The sequence below is a fragment of the Rattus norvegicus genome, chromosome 5, assembly GCF_021556685.1.
Source record: "Rattus norvegicus strain SHRSP/BbbUtx chromosome 5, alternate assembly SHRSP_T2T, whole genome shotgun sequence".
NCBI classification, from domain to species: Eukaryota; Metazoa; Chordata; class Mammalia; order Rodentia; family Muridae; genus Rattus; species Rattus norvegicus.
In genome coordinates, this window is record NC_141538.1 from 121,923,062 (window position 1) to 121,942,317 (window position 19,256).

The 19,256-nt window shown below is 43.8% G+C and overlaps 1 protein-coding gene across 5 annotated transcripts in view; it reads left to right on the plus strand.

The window, feature by feature from the left end:
- Positions 1–5,307, plus strand: part of Ak4 (adenylate kinase 4) — a 54,642-nt gene extending 49,335 nt beyond the window's left edge. For all 5 annotated transcript variants that reach the window (NM_001429545.1, NM_001429546.1, NM_017135.4 and 2 more), the window contains 2 exon segments: positions 131–249; positions 1,576–5,307. In NM_001429545.1, coding sequence (NP_001416474.1) covers positions 131–249; positions 1,576–1,690 — 234 coding nt within the window. In that variant the 3' untranslated portion in view covers positions 1,691–5,307.
- Positions 5,308–19,256: the final 13,949 nt, after the last annotated feature.

The following is a 19,256-nucleotide window of genomic DNA, read 5'->3' on the forward strand; positions in this document are numbered from 1 at the left end:
GGTCACAACGAAGCCCCGGGCCTGTTGCATATGTGGTTGGAGTTCATTTTGGTCACCTGGTTGTACTAAAAAAGACCTCGGGAATGCCAGTAACTGTTAGCCATGTTATTTGACTTTTCTGGTATTTTAGGGGGTTGATGACATCACCGGCGAGCCTCTTGTCCAACAGGAAGATGATAAACCTGAAGCACTTGCTGCCCGGCTAAGACGGTACAAGGACGCAGCAAAACCAGTCATCGAACTGTACAAGTGAGTGTGTATGTGTGTGTGTGAGTGTGTGTGTGTGTGTGAGTGATTGTGTGAGTATGTGTGTGTGTGAGTGTGAGTGTGTATGTGTGTGTGAGTGTGTGTGTGAGTGTGAGTGTGTGTGTGAGTGATTGTGTGAGTATGTGTGTGTGTGAGTGTGTGAGTATGTGTGTGTGAGTGTGACTGTGTATGTGTATGAGTGTGAGTGTGTGTGTGAGTGATTGTGTGAGTATGTGTGTGTGTGAGTGTGTGAGTATGTGTGTGTGAGTGTGACTGTGTATGTGTATGAGTGTGAGTGTGTGAGAGTGTGAGTGTGTGTGTGATTGTGTGAGTATGTGTGTGTGTGAGTATGTGTGTGTGTGAGTGTGTATGTGTGTGTATGAGTGTGAGTGTGTAAGAGTGTGAGTGTATGTGTGAGTGTGTGTGTGTGAGTGATTGTGTGAGTATGTGTGTGTGAGTGTGTGAGTATGTGTGTGTGAGTGTGACTGTGTATGTGTGTGTATGAGTGTGAGTGTGTGAGAGTGTGAGTGTGTGTGTGAGTGTGTGTGTGAGTGTGTGTGAGTGTGTGAGTGAGAGTGTGAGTGTGTGTATGTGAATGTGTGTGTGTGTGAGAGTGTGTGTGAGTATGTGTGTGTGTGTGACTGTGTATGTGTGTGAGAGTGTGAGTGTGTGTGAGTGTGTGCGAGTGTGTGCGTGTGAGTGTGTGAGTGTGTGCGTGTGAGTGTGTGCGAGTGAGTGTGTGTGAGAGTTTGAGTGTGTGAGTGTGAGTGTGTGTGTGTGAGTGTGTGTGTGTGTGTGTGTGTGTGTGTGTGTGTGTGTGTGTGTATCTCAGGGTACTCATAACCTGCCAGATAATCACAGAGCCCGATGGGGAAGAGCGCTGGACCGAGGCAGGTGATACTCCTTCTAGCTAAGTGTAAAGCCCAAAGGTAGAGGAAGTGGTGAGCGGTATATAGGAGGTAAAGTCTGGTGTGCTTATTCCAGAACTATGAGAGCATGAGACTTACATCTAGCCATCTCTCCGTAAAATTGTCTCGGCTTCTCTCCTTTGAGGGTGGGGTGGAGTGTTGAAATTGAGGTTTCATGCCTGCTATCCAGGTTTCCACTTCTAAGCTCCAGCCCTTAGCATCCCCAGCCCTTGTTTTCCTATTTAATTGGCTCAGATATTTTTTGACATCCGTTTGTATAAAAAAGTGATTCAGATAGACGAGGCCTGGCAGGAAAATTATAACTAGACTAGGAGGCGACATCTGCTTTGACCTTGGATCTTTGGCTGCCCTAGTGCGATGTTAAGCAACCTAAATGGTGTTTGTCTGGCTTGTCTTTTAGGAGCCGTGGAGTGCTCCACCAGTTTTCTGGGACGGAGACTAACAGAATCTGGCCTTATGTTTACACGCTCTTCTCCAACAAGATCACACCCATTCAATCCAAAGAAGCCTACTGAGCCTGCCATGGGAAGAGCCAAGAAGACATGGTCGCCCACTCAATCATGCGTGTAGTCTTGGTGCCCTGGCCGAGTTAGAAGCCAGCTGAGATAGCTTGCAGCATCTTTTCTAGTTTGAGTGATGATGTAATGAGGAAAATCTAGTAGGTAGAAAGAGTTCAGGAAGAAGGAAACCCTCCTCTGCCTTTGAAAAGAGGCTCTGCAGGAGCATCACGCCCTTCACAGAGAAGAGTGTAGACTGGCTTTCCACTAGTGTTGCACCTACACTCTTCGGTGGGTTAACAGCCATGTGCTCGCCATCAGAGCCTTTTTGCATGCAGTGGTGGGCTCTCCCGGTTTATCCCACCTCCCACAGGTGATTAAACCACAGCACTGTATGCCTGAGAACTTGAAGGGCTGTGGTCCTGGCTTGTCCACTGCCATACGCTCTGACAATTGACGCTAATTGCACTCAGTGGTTGCTTTACCCCGGTCGTCCGTCGTCCGCCCCCCCCCCCCCCCATCTCTCAGCATCCTAGTTTCTATTGTCTGAATCTTCTCATCTGCTTGCTCCCTTCTCAGGCTATTCAGGACCGTGATAGCTTCTGCATTTATCCCCTCCAACTTCCTTTTTACAAACTGAGAGGTAGGTGACTGGATTCAGTCTTTTCCTTCTCACTAGGAACTGACCCAGGCTTTCTTGGTTAAACAGCTGCTCTTTCTTGAGCACACTCTGTACCTTTTATTGTTTAAAAAAAGATTCCCCCCAAGTCTTCAGGGTTCTCAAAAACAAGGGAAATGCTTACTTGTGGAAATATGGGGTGATTGTATCTCTCTGTAGCAGTCGTAGTAATTGTATGGAAATCACTGGACTAATGAGATGGTTGGGCTCAAGGCAAGATGGGTATTGAACATGCTGCTAAATATTAACGCTGTCAGTGTTTTTCTTCTGTGAGTGACTAACCGGACGGCGAGAGGTCAGTAAAGGGAGCAAGCCCGAGGCTTGGGGCGTCTTGCACTAGATATGCATAGCACCTGCACTGAGTAAGACAGCTTTACCGTTTGGGGAACGCAGAATCTTTTTGTTTGTTTTCTTCCTATTCCAAAGATGCAGTCTTTAGGTGGCCATAAAGTCCAGAAATGAAGAGACTAATATTTTACCAGTCATTATGAGTCAAGAAAGCATTTGTTCAAAGACTCTCCTCCCTGGATTCCAGACTTGTTGGCCACCTCGTTATAACTTTTACTCCTCTCTGGGAAGAGCAGGGAAATGTCTTCCCACTGCCTTAAAAAGCTGTCCTGCATCTACCTGTCCCCAGGAGGCAGTTCTTCATTACTGGTGGTGGTTTAGTGTGACATCTCATAGTCTGTCTGGGGTGGGTGTGTGGGGCGGGCTTAGCACTTTAGTGGAATGGAGACATTATTCCATTCTGAAGGTGTCGTGTGAATCCCCAGTCTGTTCACTGCCATGCGCTCTGTGCTAACAAGTCTGTCTTTCTGCCTTCATGGGCCGCCTGGACTCTGGTTCCTCTTGGTCGTCCTCTCATGTGCATGTTCTATGGCTGCCTTGGTGGAGATGCAGGCCAGCATCCCCCACTCGTGCTCTCCGTGCAGAGAAATAAGCGTCGGAAGTGGAGCAGCATGGTGCAGGTCTGTGACCATCTGGGCATCTTCATGGTGCTGAATGCTTTGGAAGCTCACATTTGGATGTCACTTGGTAGGGGTTGGGTGATAAAAGCCCAGGCTTCCTGGAGGAGCAGGTCAAGAGTGAGAAACCCTGAGATTATTCCCAGGGACCAAGGGAAGTAGAGAGTTAAAGGGATTCAGAGTAATCCAAGAGAGGTGGGAAAACTTCAAACTTATTTCTCTTCCTCTTGTAGAGTCTGGGGAGAGCAATAGGGTGTGAGCAGGTCCTTGCCTGCACACTCTTGTTTCTTTATGCATTTCAAGCTTAATCGACTATGGTAGCCAGCACTGGGACACCAGGGTCAGGAGAGCAGCAAGGGGCAAAAAGATCTTTTCCAAAGTCTTGGGTGATTTCATGTCCATTGGTGTTAAGGTGTTTTCTGCAGCAGACTTGGCTGTTCTTTTCTAAAGGATTTTGGAGACATAGACATTAATTAATACTGAAAATGTCTTGACAGAGGTAGAATGGAAGGAACACCTTTTCCTTCTCAGGCCATGGCCTTCCTTCAGGTGGAAGCCAAGAGGCCGGGTGGTCTTTATATTCGCAGGCTCCACCCCGCTCCTCGTTGAGTTTGCTTCCCACAATCCTCTTGCTTAGAACTTGGGAAAGAGCATGTTTATTCCTCCAGTATTTATGACAAAAAGGTGCTATGAAGGAGGCCTTCTGAATGAAGTGCGCACTCTCTTTATAAGCCTTGTGGTGAATCTTCCCAGGCACAACCAATTTTCCCTATAAACAAGAGTCCAGGATATGAAGTCTTGCCTGGGCTCTTCATATGAGTAAACAGTAGAGCTATGACTTAGTCCCAGGTTTCCCTGCTTCAGAAACTCTTGGCCTTTTACTGGATGTTAGCTGTCTGTCTTGGCCTAAGCAACTTGGGGCTATGAGCCTGCTTGTGGGCTCAGGGAGAGTGACAGACATCACTGGAGTGGCGGCATGAGGCTATTTCTTTTGTATTCTCTGCCTGAGCAAAAGGGGTTGCTAAGTACAAGGCTTTAAGGCAAGGTTGGGTTTGGACCAGGTTAATCTGCCTCAATTCTAGGTGTCAGGAAGCCATGAAGCCATATGAAGGAAAACTGGCATCTACTGAAACATTAAAATTAACCATAAATATTACCCCTTATATTTGGTGTGGCAAACTGCACAATTCTTGCCAGAATAAATGCCATCAGCTGCCTCAGGGCACTCCTCGGTTTGACCATTCTGTACGTGGTTGGGTGTGAGAGACAGGCTAAGTGAGTAAGCCATTGCCCACGGCTCCACATGGACTCCCTCTAGTGACAGACAATTGTAGGAAGCACAACATCTTTCAATAAAAGACTCTTGTTTAAAACCTTTGAAAAGAGTACTGCACCTTCTCTCTGGGATTCGGGAAAAGGGAAGAAAAATGGGAAACCCGGGCTTTGTGTGAACTGCAAGAAATGGTGGGGCTCAAGGCTTCTCTAGTTTTATGAGAACTTGTACTACTGAATTTGCCAATTTTGTTTTCTGAGCTGAACGGATGTCTGGGGGACTATGTTGAGCTGTGATGGCGTTTCACTGTGATCCCCCCAAGTTCAAGGCAGTCTTTAATGCAATGTTGGCTTAAGTCCCCCGGGAGCTGACACATCAGCTTTCCTTCAGTGACAGTTGGTGTTCAAGATGATTTTGGCGTATGTGCTTAATCCAGAGTCTGTTCTGTATGTGCTGTCCTAACTATTCATTGTATTAATTGATTGTTTTGTTATCTTGCTTGAAGATTGATTTGTATGGAATTTGATAGAAATAAACGTTTTTCTGCTTAATATGCGGTGGATTCATTTATTCTTTGTGTCGCTGTTTATACCGTGTAAAGCTTCATAGGTTCTCTCATTTGTACCACTTGGTAGTTCTCCCATTGTCCACAGTCGTCTATAATTTGCAAGACGAGGCAAACAATGAAACCTAAATAAAGTAATGATGGCAAAGCAAACATGCTCCCCGTCCTGTCTGTTTCCCTGCTGTATCATTGCTATGTTCGTGTGTCCTTGGGTTCCCTGTTTGCCCTGTCCTGTTAAAGCTGGAGCCCTTTGCAGGGTTGTCTGTTGAACTGTCGCTGTGAAAGAAATACCTACCTAGCCGCCCTTTCAGAAGAAACCTGAGACAATGAAGGCGCAGTTCTGGCTTTTTCCAACCCTGGTATGGCTGCCTCATCTTGGGGGGTCTTCCAGTAGCTAAACCAGCTGTAAGCACGTTCTAACCTCCTGTCTCCAGGAAGGACGGGGAAGTTCATCTGGATAGGATGGCTGTGGGAGGTTGTCATGGTCTGGATACTTACACTCCCACATTTGGAGAGGAGTTTACATCCCTGCCCTCTTCATATTGGCCATTGCCTTGCTGCGGGCATTAAAACGAGCACAAATCGTGCCGCTTTAGGGCTGCTACTGGAAGAGTCAGAGATCTTGTAGTGATATGGGCAATACTATGGGGACTCTTAAGGGGAAAATGTAGAACACTCACCCAGTCCATAATGGGCGAATAGTATCTGAAAATAAGATTGGTTTTTAAAAGCCTTGGGGACTTAAGTTTAATTTAGCTGTTAAAATATTGGGGTTGTGCCTGTATCAGAGGGAGAACTGGGAGTCCGTTATCTTCCCATGTAGGTCCCAGGGATCAAGCTTGGGTCATCAGGTTTGATGGCAAGTACTTTTGCCTGCTGGACCATCTTGCTGGCTTTGGATTAGTCTATTACTGCAGGATGGAATAGCCCAAGTGGACAAAGAGAGCTGAGCCTAGGAGTGTGTCTTGTCATCCATTTGTTGATTTAAACTTGAGGCAAAGTAGTGAGCCTTGGCTCCTAGCCAATCATTGCATTGGCCAAGCAGCAGAACCTGGTGGGCCAATTTTAAGTTAGGCAAGAGGGTCATCTTAGTGACTTAAACCTGTCTGAGACGGGGTTAGGTTTTGTAATTACAAATTACATTACATTTGCCTCGTAATGTAAATCCCATTACAGATGGGGAGACAATAAAAAAAAAAAGAACAAAACAAAACAAAAACGATGGCAGACCCTAGAATTCTGGGCAATATGGATGCCAGAGAGCACTGTATGCTTCAATCACCAGTTTGACCCACTAGAGTTCATCTGGGTATACCTGCCCTGCTTCACTCTAACATAGGCTGGCTTTGACCTCTGTAGCTATGGTCTTGGTTCAGCCTCCCACAGCACACTATTTCATACAGTAGCCATACTGTATGTTTCATACATATGTTTCATACATAGCCATGAACCTATGAGCATCCCAGTAATAAAGCAGCAACTATCGCCAGACTGAGGAAACCCACTTAAATCATGTGTGCATGCAGATTCAAATGCAATGGGAGACACTGGACCTGCAGACTGTCTGATGCCAGCAGAAGGCTGTGAACCCGTGATAACCTGAATCATGATGAACCTGAAGGATAAGTTCAGCCAAGCCTGGCGACCTCTCTTAGGACTACTCAGTTTTTCTCTCGATTCCCATTATCCAAGTACTTGACCACACAACCCAGCTACTTTGAGTCTTGGTTAAGATGAGAAGAAATAGGGTATAGAGCTGTGCCATGTGAACTGAGAAGGAACTAAACCATTGTGTTTCTCCTGCATCCGGCTTTTCTCTTGGCCAGGGTTCTGGGGTCAGTCCCTTTCAGAAGCCTAGAAAGCCTCCAATGGAGAGATTGTCTCGGATCTGATCATGGACTTTATGCCACCATCTGAGGTCATGGAAGAACACAGTTTTCTGACAAGGAGTGGTCAGGAATAAAGAGATGAACTGCCAAATTCAGATCTATGAGGCTAGAGCAGCTGTTGTCTACAGAGAGATTGTCTACATATACTGACAGTCTAGATCCATCGATTGTAACATTAAGCACAGCATTACAGATGACGACACAGTGACAGCAGGACAAACAGACTACCCTGCAAACATTGGTCATATGACTTTTCACAGTATTCTGAGTCCAACATGGTGAGTAGGAGGAAGGAGAGCATTGCTGAGAGCCATTTTCGCTCTGTGTATTTAAACTTGCCCTGTATTAGCCCGATTACTTGTTTGGCTCTACTCATCTCAGTTGGACTATTCGTCTTTGGTTTAACATGAGGAACTGGTACATTTCCACCTGAGAGTCCTGCCTAAAATTTTATCAATATTGGTATTTACAAGTTTTGTCAAGAAAATGAGGACTCTGAAATAGCTACTTAGAAGTCTGAGCCATTTCATACATCTTTCAAAGAACACAGAAACCAGCAAAAGCAGGGTGACATCATAGTTATAGCCAGGACATGCTACTGCAAACTCCTGTTTAATTTGAGTGGTGTAAATACCCGAAATCATACCAGCTTTGTTGCTCTTGTGGAAATGGAGTATTAGGCAGGACCTAGAGGAGAAAAACCCATAGAAACAAAGATTCCAGGATTCTAAGACACCAAACTTTCCCTAGCACTATCCCCCCAAAATACTGTTCATTAAGGAAGATATTTCAGGAGGCTGGATCTGTAACTCTGTTTGTAGATAATTATAAAGCATGTTCGAAAACCTGGGTTTGATAACCGGTACCACATGGCTATGCTTGGACTTGAAGGTGTCTGAAGTTAATAAACAGTAATCTAAAAAAAGAAATGTATTTCAGTGCACCAACAGAAGAGGGTGCTGTTCAGCAAAGCTCCTCATTGCTGTAGAAACACCTGGGGCAGGAAATCCAACATCTTGAGAAGGAGCAAAAAAAGCAACCATTAACCACACAATTTTGTGTGTGTGTGTGTGTGTGTGTGTGTGTGTGTGTGTGTGTGTGTGTGTGTGTATAGAAGTCTCACACACACTGCTCACATGTAGAAGTCTAAGGACAACCTGTAGGAGTTGGTTCTCCTATTTTACCATGTGTATCCTTGAAAGCAAACTGGAGCTTGGCAGTGCCTTTAACCACAGTTATCTTTCCAAAAATATACAAATTACTTTTAAAAGGAAATAGATCGGGAATCTCTAAGTTCTATAGCTGACAAAGAATATCCAAGACCTAACTTCACAGCAGAGGAAATTGTAGTACACCACTTACTCCAACATGAATCAAACAGAATCTGGGAAGCAACAACAGAGAGACTTGAAGGACACCACCATTTCGAAACTCAGTACTGAGCAGGGCACAAGAAGAAAGCTGTAAGTAAGAGTTGAGTAAGGAGCATGAAGTGAGACAAGGGTCCTGAGAAAGAACTTACAAGGTGTACGATAGAGTCCAGATTGAACAGGGCATACAAAGAAGATGTGGACATAGAGAATGTAAGCTCATCGGATTAAAACAAAATGGTAAAACGTGAAATGTTCAGAGAGAAAACAGCTATAGGGGATGGAGAAGGCCCAACACTTTTATAAGTGAATCCCCCAGAGGAAAACAAAACCATGACTCAAGACCAACATTCTAATTTATAAAGCACTATAGCTTATAAGAATAGGTTTTAAAATCCTGAACATGGATATCTATAAAACATGTTCTAGAAATTCAAGATTTGGCTCAGAATGCTTATCTTCATGGCATTCTTAAAGAAACAGGCAGATGTGGGCTTCCATGCAGAAAATCCAAGAAACTCCTAATCGGCAAAACAGCAAGGGGCTGATACTGAAGAACAGAAGCTCCCAGCCCGCTGATCCTCTGTTGTCAGGGATACAGATTCGTAGTCTTCAGTATGCAATGAATACTCTGATGCGTAGTCCTCACTTTGGACTCTGTTACTGACTGCTCATTACATACATCCACATACTACTACTGTTACATCACCCAAACCAGATGAATGGAGGGAGGACAGCCAGAACTGTGGGGTATATGCACTTTATTTAATTGAAGAGACTAAAACAAAAGTAGTCATGGAGCAGTTGAAGTGGTGTACAAAAGAAGAAAATGAGAAAGAAGCAAAACAGGAGAGCACACTAAGTGACTCAGTTGCTGTCTTAGTTAGGGTTTTACTGCTGTGAGCAGACACCATGACCAAGGCAATTCTTACAAGAACAACATTTAATTGAGGCTGGCTAACAGGTTCGGAGGTTCAGTCCATTATCATCAAGATGGGAGCATGATAGCATCTGGGCAGGGATGGGGCTGGAGGAGATGAGAGTTCTACATCTTCTTCTGAAGGCAGCTTAGACAAGGGTCTTAAAGCCCATACCCATAGTGACACTTCCTCTAACAAGGCCATACCTCCTAACAGTGCCACTTACAGGACAAAGCATAGTCAAACCACCACAGTTGCTATGTAGGTGAGATTGAAGGCTTTTGTTTAAAGCCTCAGTAAAAAATAAAACAAGAGAATCAGCTTTCTTCATGCCAGGATGGTTTTATAGGGGAAGGGAGGCAGTTAGTGGGACTGGCTGGAAAAGACAAATCTATCAGTGTGGAAGCAAAAGGCTTAGGTCAGTCACCATGGTGGAGGTTTCTTTCCCTTCTCATTTTAAAGATGGGATTATGGGGATGAAAGCCTAGCATTCTCAATATATCCTTTGTGATTGTCATTAACAACCTACCAGCAGAGTCATCTTTGAGTCACTTTTCCAATTTTGTGCCCCCAAACATGTGAGGATTTTTGTTGTCTTTGTATAGAGTCGCAAGGGATCAGGGTTCAGAGGTAACTTCAGTGAAGGACCTGGAAGGGAAGGAGAATGTGGAAGGAATTTTTAAGAGGAGAATTTTGCTTCTAAATACAGAATTTTAGCCAATAAAGGGATGGATAAAATAGCTCACAGAACTTCATAACATGGACCCTGGTTCCACAGTGTGTTGAGGATGGCATTGGCTTTGGGCAGGTGAGCTCGGGTCAAGAGGCCATGTGAGAGTTATAAAAGCAGAAAATAGATGCAGCCAACAAAGCACTTGCCAAAGAGTGACTCACTAAGTGGGGAGGGAGCTACTCTCCAAATCTAAAGTTAAGAAAAGAGAGGACATAAACAGTCACAATCTTTATCATCACTGTCATTCTGATGGCTCGAGTGACTCAGTGTTCTGATTCTAAAATGCTTCAAAGAGAAATTAAAAGAGGAAAAGAAAAAGAGGGACAGGAACAAAATTCCTGAACTACAAAAAAGAAAAGTTAAGGAACAACATCTAGTGAAGTTCAGGCTGAAGATCTTGAAACACAACCCCATACCTTCTGTCTGTTGTCCATCTGGAAGAGACCCCTTCTATACCCGAAAACAGATTCCTAGTGAGGAAAAAGTCTTCTTAAAGCCAAGAAAAGGAAAAATGGCTGAAGAGGATGGAAGACAGAGGGTGCAGTCCACCTGATGCCCAGCCACTTCTTATAGAGATGACTCTTAGTCGCTGGGTCTCACAGGAACAGTAAAGGAAGAGAACATTACTGAACCCCTGGCTGCAGATCAAAGGCCTATTCCAGACATAGTGAGAGTCTTCAGCCTTAGAGGCCAGAGTCTCAGAAAGCATAGGATGTGAGGGTGTCAAGTGGCAAAGGATGAATGGAAGGGGATAAGAGAGAGCTGAATGGGGGCTGGGGATTTAGCTCAGTGGTAGAGCGCTTGCCTAGGAAGCGTAAGGCCCTGGGTTCGGTCCCCAGCTCCGAAAAAAAAGAACCAAAAAAAAAAAAAAAAAGAAAAGAAAAGAGAGAGAGCTGAATGAAATAAAAATTTTAAATGAAATAAAGTTTTTAAAAAGGAGAAGAAAAGACTGATCATAGACACATCTGAAAGTCCAGATAGAAAAGAGAAAAGGAAAAGAAGGTTAAAACCATATCTGACTGCAAAGATGAAGACATCAGAAGAAACTTAGAAAAAGATGATAAATAAATTTAAAAAAACAAACAAAAGTGAGGAAAGGGGGTGTCATGGTTTTCATTGCTGTGAAGAAACACAATGACCATGGCAACTCTTATAAATGACAACATTTAATTGGGCCTGGCTTACAGGTTCAGAGGTTTAGCTCATTCTCATCATGGTGAGAAGCACGGCAGCATCCAGGCAGACGTGGTGCTGGAGGAGCTGAGGGTTCTACATCTTGATATGAAGGCAGCCAGGAGGAGAATGGATTCTACCTTGGGTTTAGCTTGAGCATATCTATGACGTCAAAGCCCCACCTCCGCAGTGACACACTTTCTCCAACAAGACCACACCTCCTTCAATAAGGTCACACTGCCTAATAGTGCTACTCCCCATGGGCCAAGCATTCAAACACACGAGTCTATGGGGGCCAAACCTATTCAAGCCTCCACAGGGGGAAAATCAAAAGAGAAATCTAACAGTGAAGATGAGGTCCAAAAATAAAGAAAGGGGTTGCAAAAATGTTAAAGAAAAGTCTTATTTGAAAGGGAAAAAACCAGGAATGGGGCAGAAGTGGAGAAAAGATGGACAGAATCCAAATGTAGTGTGCATGAGCCCAGTCAAAGCAGAGGATATCTGTAGAAAGCAAATATGAAACAGTAGAGCAAGGGGCCACAGCAGAGTAGGCACAGAAGCAGGAGAGGGTGGTCATGAAAGAGAGCTTGATAGAAGCAAGGAGTACAACATAGAGAGGAATACAGGAGAAGAGGAAGGTCATGAAGCTGAGAGAGAACACAGGAAAATGGAGAAGAGAGATTCACATAGCTCAGAGAAAAAAGTCAAAGTAGTAATATAGGGGGAAAAGCGATCAAGAAAATAAGAATTCATACAGAAATGAAAATTCTGAGGGTGAAAAGAGAAGGTACTCTAAACACCCTGTCCATGCTAGCTCAAATAGTAGTGTGTGTGTTGAGGGGGGAGACCGATAGAGATCAAAGACAAATATTATATTAGTTACTTTCTGTTGCTGTGCTATTAGATTTCATGACAAAGGCAACTTAAGAGAGAAAGGGTTTATTTCGAGTTACAGTTGTGGAGGTACCATCTACCATGGAGGGGTAGTCAAGGCAATGGGAGCTTGCAATAGCTAGTAACATTGCATCTACAGTCAGGAAGCAGAGAGAGATGGATGTTCATGTTCAGTTCATTTACTCCTTTGTATAGGGGCTAAGACTTCAGCCTAGGGAATGATACCACCCACAATGGCCTAGTCTTCCCACTCTAGTAACATAATCAAGGAAATCCCCAAGTCTTGAAGTGAGTCTAGCTCTTATCAAGTTAGATATTGAGATCAAACATCAGAAGTAGAAACAAAACAAAACAAAAACAAACAAACAAAATAACCTAAACAGTATGGACAACACATTGAAGTTCTCCATATTGAAAAACAATTAGGCCTGGAAGGACAGGTCCTGAATGGAAAAAGATCAAAGATCAGAAGGTCGAGAGAATGACCATGTAAAAAAAGCATGAATCAAGCAAGGCTCAGCAGAGATGAGGACAAATATGTATATGAGAAGTTGTATAAACTTGTTTTCCTTCTGTCCAAATTTTAAGTTTTAGAGACTTGCTGTTGAATCTACTTTTTCTTGTTCTTATTTTAAGAGTGGTTTTGTTTATCTTAAAGTTTGTTATTATATTTATCGTGTGTATGTGTGCGTTTACGGATTTCAGAAGTTTGTGGAGGTCAGAGGTCAATTTGAGGAAGTGGGCTCTCTCCACTTTGTAAGACCCCAGGAGGGAACTCAGTTCATCAGTGTTGGTGAAGGACCAACATGCCTTGACCCATTGAGCCACCTCACTGTTCCCTTTTTTAAGACAGACGTCACTGAGTTATTCTGAAAATATATAATCCCCTAGATATTTTATACTGATTAAGTTTTTTTAAAGTTGAAATGAGAAAAAAATCAAGAGGAATTGTAAAGAGTATAAACTACATAGTATATATAGATATATGACTATATAAATAATTATATGTAGTTTTTTTTTCAAGACAGGGCTTCTCTGTGTACCTGTGGCAGTTCTGTAGACCAGGCTTTCCTTGAATTCAGAGATCTGTCTCTCCTTCCAGACTGGAATTAAAGGTGTGTGACACCACTGCCTGCCCTGCCTCCCAAAACATCTAAATATTAAATTAAAAAGGCACAAAGAGAAGAAAGCATAAATGTAGTACATTCCATAAATAAATGTAAAACAAAACAGTACAGTAGCGATGCAGTGGAATTAAGACCAAGCACGCACGGTGATTTGATAATAATGGCCCTCGTGGATGCACATACTTGAATCCAGGCCTAGTCCTGCTCTCTGGTGGCCTCCATCTTGCAGATCAGATGTTAGGTCTTGGCTACTTGCTCCAGTGTCATGCTTGTTTGCCTGCCAGCATGAGTCCCAGCATGATGGTCATGGGCTGACCCTCTGAAACTGTAAACAAGCTCCTTAATTAAATGCCTCCTTTAATGCGTTCCCTTGGTATGGTGCCCCTCTGCAGCAGTATAAGAGCAGCTGACACAGTACTTCAGCTCTCTCCAGGCTGCCTTGCAAACTAAAATCTGACATTATTAGGTATTGTGACCATATGAATAAAAATGGCCACCATAGGCTCACAGAGAGTAGCGCTATTTGAAAAGATGAAGAGGTGTGACTTTATTGGAGGAAGTGTGTTCCTGGGGGTGAGCTTTGTGGTTGCCAAAAGTCCAGTCCACGCTCAGAGTTTTTCTCTTCTTGCGGTGGATGTAAATGTAGAACTCACAGTTACTCCCTCAGCACCACATCTGTCTGTGTTTCGCCATGCTTCCTTACCATGACAGTAATGGTCTTAGTCTCTGGAACTGTAATCCAGTTTATTAAATTAAATGCTTTCTTTTACGAGAGTTGCTGCCAGCATGGTGTCTTACTGACTAAGGCAGGTATACAGCAGCCATAGCTAAAGCAATTCTGAAATGGGTGGAGTGTCTGAGAGGGATGCAAAGAGTAAGAAACTACGTTTGCCATTTTCATATGGAAGTGGAATTGAGCTCCCAAACTCTGGCCGCTATGGAACTCCCAGGATCCACACTGACTGCTACACAACTCCCACCATGCAGAGTGAGGATGCAAGGGAAGTACCCATCTAACGGCACAAAAGTCTATCCAGCATCAAATTTATAGGTTCAGCATATTTTTGCAGTTATAAATACTTCTGTTTATTTAGGAACTGCACCATAAATATGCTCTATCTTGAAGGAAAATAAAAATTTTACAAGTCCACGAACTGGAAAATGAAGTCTTGTTTGCTGACTTACATAGACAAAGAAAAGAAAAAGACCAAGCAAAAATCTTGGAGTACCCACGATACCAACTCACAGGCCATACGAAGAAGGAAGGAAGACCAAAGTGTGGGTGCTTCGGTCCTTCTTAGTAGGGCAACAAAGTAAGAATGGGAGGTAGGGGGACCGAGGGGCCTGGGAGGAAGGGGGTTCAAAAAGGAGGGCAGGATCAGGTGTGGGAGGAGATGGGGGAGGGACAGGAGAAGTTCAGAGGGTCAGGGAATTGATTGGAGGTGTGTAGCAGTGGGGGATGAAGAACTGGGGGTAGTCATCAGAAAATCCCAGATGCCAGGAAAGCAAGAGGCTCCCAGGACTCAACGGACATGACATTAGCTGAAAGGGGAGAGAGAACCTGTGGAGAACATATCCAGAGGTTAAGCATGGCTCCCGGTTGAGGGATGGGGCCACCCAACCATCTCAAAAATATTAACCCAGAATTGTTCCTGTCCAAAGGAAATGCAGGACAAAGAGTGGAGCAGAGACTGAAGGAAAGGCCATCCAGAGACTGCCCCACCTAGGGATCCATCCCATCTGCAGATACCAAACCCAGACACTATTGCAGATACCAAGAAATGCTCGCTAACAGGAGCCTATTATAGCTGTCTCCTGAGAGGCTCTGCCAGATCCTGACAAATACAGATATAGATGTTCACAGCCAACCATAGGACTGAGCACAGGGACCCCAATGGAGGAATTAGGGGAAGGACTGAAGGAGCAGAAGGGGTTTGCAATCCCATAGGAAGAACAATATCAACCAACCAGACCCACCCCACAGAGCTCCCAGGGACTAAACCACCAACCAAAGAATATACATGGAGGGACCCATGGCTCCAGCTAGATATGTAGCAGAGGATGGCCTTGTCTGGCATCAATGGGAGTGGAGGCCCTTAGTCCTGTGGAGGCTTGATGACCCAGTGTAGGGGAATGCTAGGGCAGTGAGGTGGGAGTGGGTGGGTGGGTGGGGGTGCTCCCTCATAGAAGCATGGGGGGAGCAGAATGGGATGGGGATTTGCTAGGGGAAACCTAGAAGGAGGATAACATTTGAAATGTAAATAAATAAAATAACCATTTTTTTAAAAAAGAAAAGACCAAGCTAGGGTGGAATTTGAGCATGTTGTTTACTATTTTAAAATAAAGCATCTTTGCATTGTGTAACTTTCTTCCTACTTTTCTTTTCCTTCTTTTTAAAAGATTTGTTTTATGTTGAATACACTCTTGCTCTCTTCAGACACACCAGAAGAGGGCATCAGGTCCCATTATAGATGGTTGTGAGCCACCATGTGGTTGGTGGGAATTGAACTCAGGATGTCTAGAAGAGCCATCTCTCCACTAAGCCATCTCTCCAGCCCCCTTCTTTGTCTGTGTCCTTATCTTTGTCGTCTTCTTTCCTCTTCCTCTTCTTCCTCTTCCTCTTCTTCCTCTCCTTTTCCTTCTCCTTCTCCTTCTCCTTCTCCTTCTCTTCCTTACCTCGAACTCAGGGATTCGCCTGCCTCTGCCTCTCAAGTGTTGTATTGTGTTTTTTGATACAGGGTAGATATTTTTAAAAAAACCAAATCCATGCACTTTATTTGTTTAGATATAGAAACTGTAAAGTAAATTTCTAAGAGATTGAGAGTTAATGTGAATGTGGTTGTGTACAGCTATAATCCCAGCTATTCCAGAGTTTGATGCGGCAGGACTGAAAGTACAAAGCCTGTCTGGGCTGCATAGTGAGTGAAAGGCCAGCCTGGTAACACAGCCTTACCCTCTCTCAAATATAATTTTAAAAAGGGTGGTTGTTTTAGTCAGGGTTTCTATTCCTGTACAAAATATCATAACCAAGAAGCAAGTTGGGGAGAAAAGGGTTTTTATTCAGCTTACACTTCCACATTGCTGTTCATCACCAAAGGAGTCAGGACAGGAACTCATACAGGGCAGGAACTTGGAGGCAGAAGCTGATGCAGAGGCCATGGAGGGATGCTGCTTACTCGATTGCTTCCCCTGGCTTGCTCAGCTTGCTTTCTTATAGAACCCAGGACTACCAGCCCAGAGACAGCACCACCTCCAATAGTTGAGAAAATGCCTTACAGCTGGATTTCATGGACACATTTCCTCCTTTCTCTTTGATAACTCCAACTTGTATCAAGGTGACACACAAAACTAGCCAGTACAGTGGTGGTAAGTATATAGGTCAGGAGGAGAATATTTGTCTACCATGTTCACTAAGCCAGTAGTCAGTACCCAGTATCATAAAAAAGAGAAAATTATTATTATTGTTTCTAACAGTCTCACTATTAGTCATGGCTGACCTAAAAGTCTAGAACCCCTTAGAGAAATCATCTGGCTTCTGTCTCTAGTTTAAAGGCACCACTACCACCTTCGTCAGTTGATACCCTGTTTAACCTAAAATATTATTTCCACAAATTAATGTTTACAATTTTTTCTCCCACAAATTTTAAAAGAACACACCTGGGGCTATTCACCTAGAGTCAATAACTCAACTTTCCTACACATTTGCTTGCTGTTGTTGTAAAAGTATAAAAATAAAAAAGTATGGTTGTCTTTTACCCTGCTAGGTCTGCACCGCGGTGCCCCAAGATATCTGCTAGATATCTTGGCGGAAACACATCCCAGACGCACACTTTCCTACACTCAAACCCTCACATAAAAGAACACACAACACAATAATCTTTGACCCAATTAGTAAGATATAATTGCCCACTTAAACATACAAAGCCCGGTATCATCCATCCCTTAAGAACATTGATAACAACCTGTAAATACACAGAGCAGAATCTTAACATCACCTGCCATGGCTTCTCCCCTCTCTCCTTCTCCTCTCTTCTCTTCCTTCAAACTTCTCTCCCGCCCATCCTTCCTTCTCCTCCAATGACAGGCCTCCTTCTATCCTGTACTTGCCCCTCACCTGTACTGTACAGATTCAATGGGGGAAAGGTTCTGATCAAGTCACCTGATTCCTGAGTATGTGACTAGGCAGCTGTCCTAGGGGTAGTGGAATTAGCATCAAAATACAGATAACTTCAGGGCAAACCACAGCTTGCTTTAATTTTTCGACTAAAAAGCTATTAAAAAACATTTTATTTACTATTTGTGTGTGTGTGTGTGTGTGTGTGTGTGTGTGTGTGGTGTGTGTGTGTGCGCGCGCGTGTGTGCATGTTCACATGCCATAGTGCATATGTGGAGGTTGGAGGACAACTTTCAGGAGTCAATTTTCTCCTTCTATTGTGGGTTCTAGGGATACAGCAAGTGCCTTTACACCTTAGAGATCTTGCTAGCCATTGGTCCAAACCTTTGAAACATTTAGATACTATGAAACTCCATCTAGGAGCTGGAATCCTGGTATGATCTTTTTTTTTTTTTTTTTTTTTTTTTTTTTGTTAAAGTGGAGCTGAGACCCACGGACTCTTCTTTGTTGCTACATCTTGGTGTAATGGTGCAGTGGTGGTGTAAGGTTCTGGGGTAGCTCCCACAGCTAGCAGTGTGGGAAGCCATGAGTGAGATCAGTGGAATGTGCCTGAAAATGGATATGCTTCGGATCCATTGGATGGGAGTGGCTTGGGTCCACCTCTTATCCTCACTGAGAGCTGGGTCTCCGTTTCTCCTTCCACACTGTGGCTTGTGCCACTCTGCCCTTAGTGGTGATATATGGTGCATTAGTTTTTGCCAGTATGCTCCTTCTGGATAATACCCAGAAAGTAATGAGGCTCGCAGAAATACTATTGACGTGTGCAGCTCAAAATAATGATCTTACCAACTCTATGTTGGCAATTTTCATGGCCATGTTAAGTTTATTTATGGAAGCTGCAAGTTTGCTAGCAGCTGGAATCCACAGGAAGGGGTGCTCTGACTCAGCCATTGTCCTCTCTGCTATATTAGAGATCTTGCTTGTTTACTAGACAGCCACTAACTATGGAAATAATGACACGGTGCTATATTTAAGATGTCTGAATAATGTAATACCTGGGCTTGATTTTCCTTTGGTCAGTGTAACCAGTCCAGCACTTCTCTTCAGTAAGCACATAGATTTACAGTAATTTTGTTTGGTTATTTTTGTTTGTTTGACACAGAGTTTCTGTGTATAGCCCTGTCTAACCTGGAACTCACTCTGTATACTGGGCTGGCCTTAAATTCAGAGATCTTCCTGCCTCTGCCTCTGCCAAGTATTGGGATTAAAGGCATGTGTCATCACCATGCTTGGCCTGAATAATATTGCAAAGATTAATTTATTTTATTTTTTAATGTGTATGTGTCTATGTATTGGTCTGTGTACATGGATGCAGGTGCCCTCAGAGGCCAGAAGAGCCCATTGAATCGCCTGGAGCTAGAGTTACAGGCAGGTGTGAGCTGCCTGATCTGGATGTGGGAACTGGACTTAGGTCCCCTGGAAGAGCAGCGAGTTTTCCATATCCATGGCTGGGTGATGATGATGATGATGATGATGATGATGATGATGATGATGACGACGACGACGACAACGACAACGACGACGATGACGACAGTGATAATAACAGCAACAACAATAATAGTCGTTCTGTTTTTTGCATATGGGTATTTTGCCTCTATGTAAGTCTGTGCACCATGCACATGTCTAGTGCCCTTGGAGGCCAGAAGAGGCATCAGATCCCTAGGAACTAGAGTGATATAGATGGTTGTGAACCATGTTGGGCTGGGATTTGAACCTGGGACATCTAGAAGAGCTGCCAGTGCTACTAACCACTGAGTCATCTTAACAGCCAGGTCTGAATAATCTTAAAATGTTTTAGTGAATATGAAAATTAAGGCTCAAA